The sequence below is a fragment of the Alosa sapidissima genome, chromosome 12 (genome assembly GCF_018492685.1).
Source record: "Alosa sapidissima isolate fAloSap1 chromosome 12, fAloSap1.pri, whole genome shotgun sequence".
Lineage (NCBI taxonomy): Eukaryota > Metazoa > Chordata > Actinopteri > Clupeiformes > Clupeidae > Alosa > Alosa sapidissima.
The window spans coordinates 33,866,401-33,869,833 of record NC_055968.1 but is presented as its reverse complement, the minus strand read 5'-3'; the positions used below and the strand labels follow the sequence as shown (position 1 = coordinate 33,869,833).

Below are 3,433 nucleotides of genomic sequence, written 5' to 3'. Positions count from 1 at the left end.
TCCTTCCCTCCCTCCCTCCCTCCCTCCCCTGCAGGCTCACCTGCGCTCGGTGGACGTGCGGATCCTGCAGCAGCTGCTGGCGGTGCACGAGGGCATCGAGGCGGTCAAGTGGCTGCTGGAGGAGCGCAGCACGCTGACCAGCCGCTGCAGCAGCCTGACCAGCAGCCAGTACAGCCTGGTGGACGGCCCGGAGGCGCCCACTTCCTGGCGCGGCAGCTGGGGCAGCCTGCACGACCCCCACGACCCCCACGACCGCCTGGACAACATCTCCATCGGCAGCTACCTGGACACGCTGGCTGATGACATGGACGAGTACGGATGCCCGTCCAGCTCCGAGTCCGTGTTGTGCTCCACGCCCCTAGGGGGCTCCACTGCTGAGAAGCCTGCGGCGCGGACTGGTGGGGGTGATGGGGGCGCAGGAGCCGGGCTGAGCTCAGGGAGCGGATCTCCCGTGGTCAAGCAGCCGGAGGCCCCCAAGGAGGACGTGTGGACCAGGAACCCAGACGCCGGCCGAGCGGCCTCCTCGTCCTCCAAGCCGCCGCCGGCCCTGGACCGCACGCTGTCCCCCAAGGCCAACGGCATGTGCGAGTCGGCACGGGCCTGCCTGGCCGAGAAGCTGGGCAAGTCCCAGAGCCCCAAGGCCAAGCCGTACCAGAACGGCCGCGTGGAGCTGGACACCTGCAAGCTCAACGGCAGGGTGCACCTGGAGTACGATGCCCACTGGCGCTGGGTCCAGTCCCAGGACGACGTCACCTTCCTGTGACCTGCGGCCCTGCCGACTCCTGACACGCCGACACGGATGCACTGACAATTTTCATGCAGAAAGGCCAAAGGTCAACCCAGACTGGCCGGGGGGGGGGGGGGGCAGCGAGCATGCTCAGACATTGACCTGCCGAGGACCTGTGTGTGCTAAAGGTGTTGTGGTGGATGTGCAGGGAGGAGAGGTGTTGTGCTGGATGTGCAGGAAGGAGAGGCGTGGTGGTGGTGGTGGTGTTTTTTTTTTGCGATGTTCCCAAATCCGGTCCGGGTGTTTACATCTGTGTGCCTGCATGTTTGGTGTCATTTAGTAGAACGTGGAAAAAGCCCGTTGACGACCGCACGGCACCGCCTCCATGATGTCAGTCCGGGTCAAAACTCAAATCAGTGATGAGTTGAAATCGATGAATTAACTCCCGATTCTATGCATTGTCTGTCTCTTCTGTATAATCAAAAGTCTCTTAACTTAACTAGTTACTTACTTCAGAGGTCTCAGTGTATAACTCTTATTGCAGTAGGGTAAAGATATCTTGCTCCTAAGTTGTCTATATAGACCACTGTGGAACCCTTTGGGTAGGTCACTTAGTGTACCGTATGGTTAGAGAGTGGACCAAAGTCTTTTGCTTAAACAATCCCTTATGTTCAAAATGACGGCTAAATATTTTTGTAGTCAAACAGTTTCTAGAAGAGTATAAAACTGCAGTTATCAAAGCAACAGTTTCTAGAAGAGTATGAAACTGCAGTTATCAAAGCAACAGTTTCTAGAGGAGTATGAAGCTGTGAACAGGCTAGCTGCTTCGCTAACTTCTGTCGCTGTGTGTGTGTGTGTGTGTGTGTGTGTGTGTGTGTGTGTGTGTGTGTGTGTGTATGCATGTGTGTATGTGTGTGAGTCTGTGGCACTGTCTTGCTCTCAGTGGAATCTACTTATGATTATGCACTTACAATATGTGTCGCTGCTCATGTTTGTAGTAATACCAACTCAACAAATATGTGTAAACAATCTATGGCAATACCTGCGTTGTAAATCAGGTAAGTTTGTGTGTGTCTGTGTGTGTGTGTGTGTGTTTGTGTGTGCATGCGTGCGTTTGTGTGTTGTGGTGCCCAGACATAGCCAGTGTTAAAGAACTGCATGATTGTGTGCACAAACTGAGCTGAGATACTAGTGTCAGTGCAGTAATGTATCATGACCACTGTGACTGGCTAGTTTATTCATAAATAAAACAACAACATGTGTATGTATCCCCAGAGATGTCCTGTAATCCTGTAGGGCTGGGTTAATATTGCTGGGAATAAAATCAACTTAAACATGTAAAAATGCGCTTGTCTTTTTCTGTAACGCGGTCAGCGGTGAATATGCTAAGCGATGAGAGACGCTAATCTTTAATAACATGATTATGGCTGAGTTTATCCCTGCCACAGACAGACACCGTGTAGAGGGCTCACTGAGCAGGCCTTTATCTTAATCTGTGGTCCTGATGCTGTTTACAGATACACACATAAACAGGTCTGTCTCAGTCTGTGGTCCTGATGCTGTTAAACAGGTCTGCCTCAGTCTGGGATTCTGATGCTGTTAAACAGGTCTGCCTCAGTCTATTGTCCTGATGCTGTGTACAGACATACACATTAAGTCTGTCTGTCTCAGTCTGGGATTCTGATGCTGTTTACACATACACACATAAACAGGTCTGTTTCAGTCTGGGATTCTGATGCTGTTAAACAGGTCTCCTGAATCTGATATTCTGATGCTGTTTACACATACACACATAAACAGAGGGGTATTTCACAAAGGCAGAATTAAGACATCCAAGATAAGTGATAAAGCGAGGTTTGACATAGCGTTGTCTTGTCATCCTAGCTCAACTCGTTTCACTAACGCGAATCCAGGATGAGTAGGAGTGACTATGTCAAGCCAGGTGTAAGTAATTCAGGATGTGTGCACATTCTCGTTTCTGATCCAAAGTGCCCACGGTTGGAATTGAAAAAGATGCGGAAAATAGCGCCATTCACACAAAGTGAACAACCGCTTTTGATATACAGTAGACTAACAATGAAGTAAAGTTGTCCTTTTTGGAATGGGGAATCATGGCTATCTCTGTAAAACAGCAGGAGTAGGCGTGGTAGACCAACTGAATGCAAATGCACTCACGTGTGTGCTTCCTTGTCTTGGCATGCAACGTCATTAAGAAAGCGCTTGCCACTGCAAAGATGCACATAGTGTGATAAACACCTAAAACAGCTATTCATCCAAACAACAAAAGAAGCCAACGAGTACCTATAGGCCTATGTTAATAATTATAAGGCTATCACAATTAAAATAATAACCATATGGTAGTAGGCATTTTGTGAAACCAAGTCAAGGCTAAATTCATCCAGGATAACCAAAATATCCCAGCTTAATCCCTTATCTAGGTTTTGTGAAATACACTGCAAAAACTGCTTATCTAACACAATCTAACCAAGTGTTATTAATCTTATATCAAGATAAAAAAAACTAGTTGGTTTTGTTTTGAGTATAAAGAGACTTGCCTTGCGCACATCTCATCCTGAAAACAAGCAAATTTGTCTGCCAGTGCGTTAAGCAAATTTGTCCTAAAAACAAGCAAATTTGTCTGCCAGTGTGTTGAGTAAATTTGTCTTGATAAGACTCCTTAAAATAAGTCGGGGTCTTCTTAAATTA

General features: G+C 48.4%; 1 protein-coding gene across 1 annotated transcript in view; it reads left to right on the top strand.

Moving 5' to 3' along the window:
- The window catches only part of lurap1 (leucine rich adaptor protein 1), a 16,598-nt gene extending 14,597 nt beyond the window's left edge, over positions 1-2,001 (top strand). The window contains exon 2 of the mRNA XM_042058044.1: positions 35-2,001. Within this exon, the coding sequence (XP_041913978.1) occupies positions 35-763 (729 nt within the window). The 3' untranslated portion in view covers positions 764-2,001. The remainder of the gene's footprint in view (positions 1-34) is intronic.
- The last annotated feature ends 1,432 nt before the right edge of the window (positions 2,002-3,433 follow it).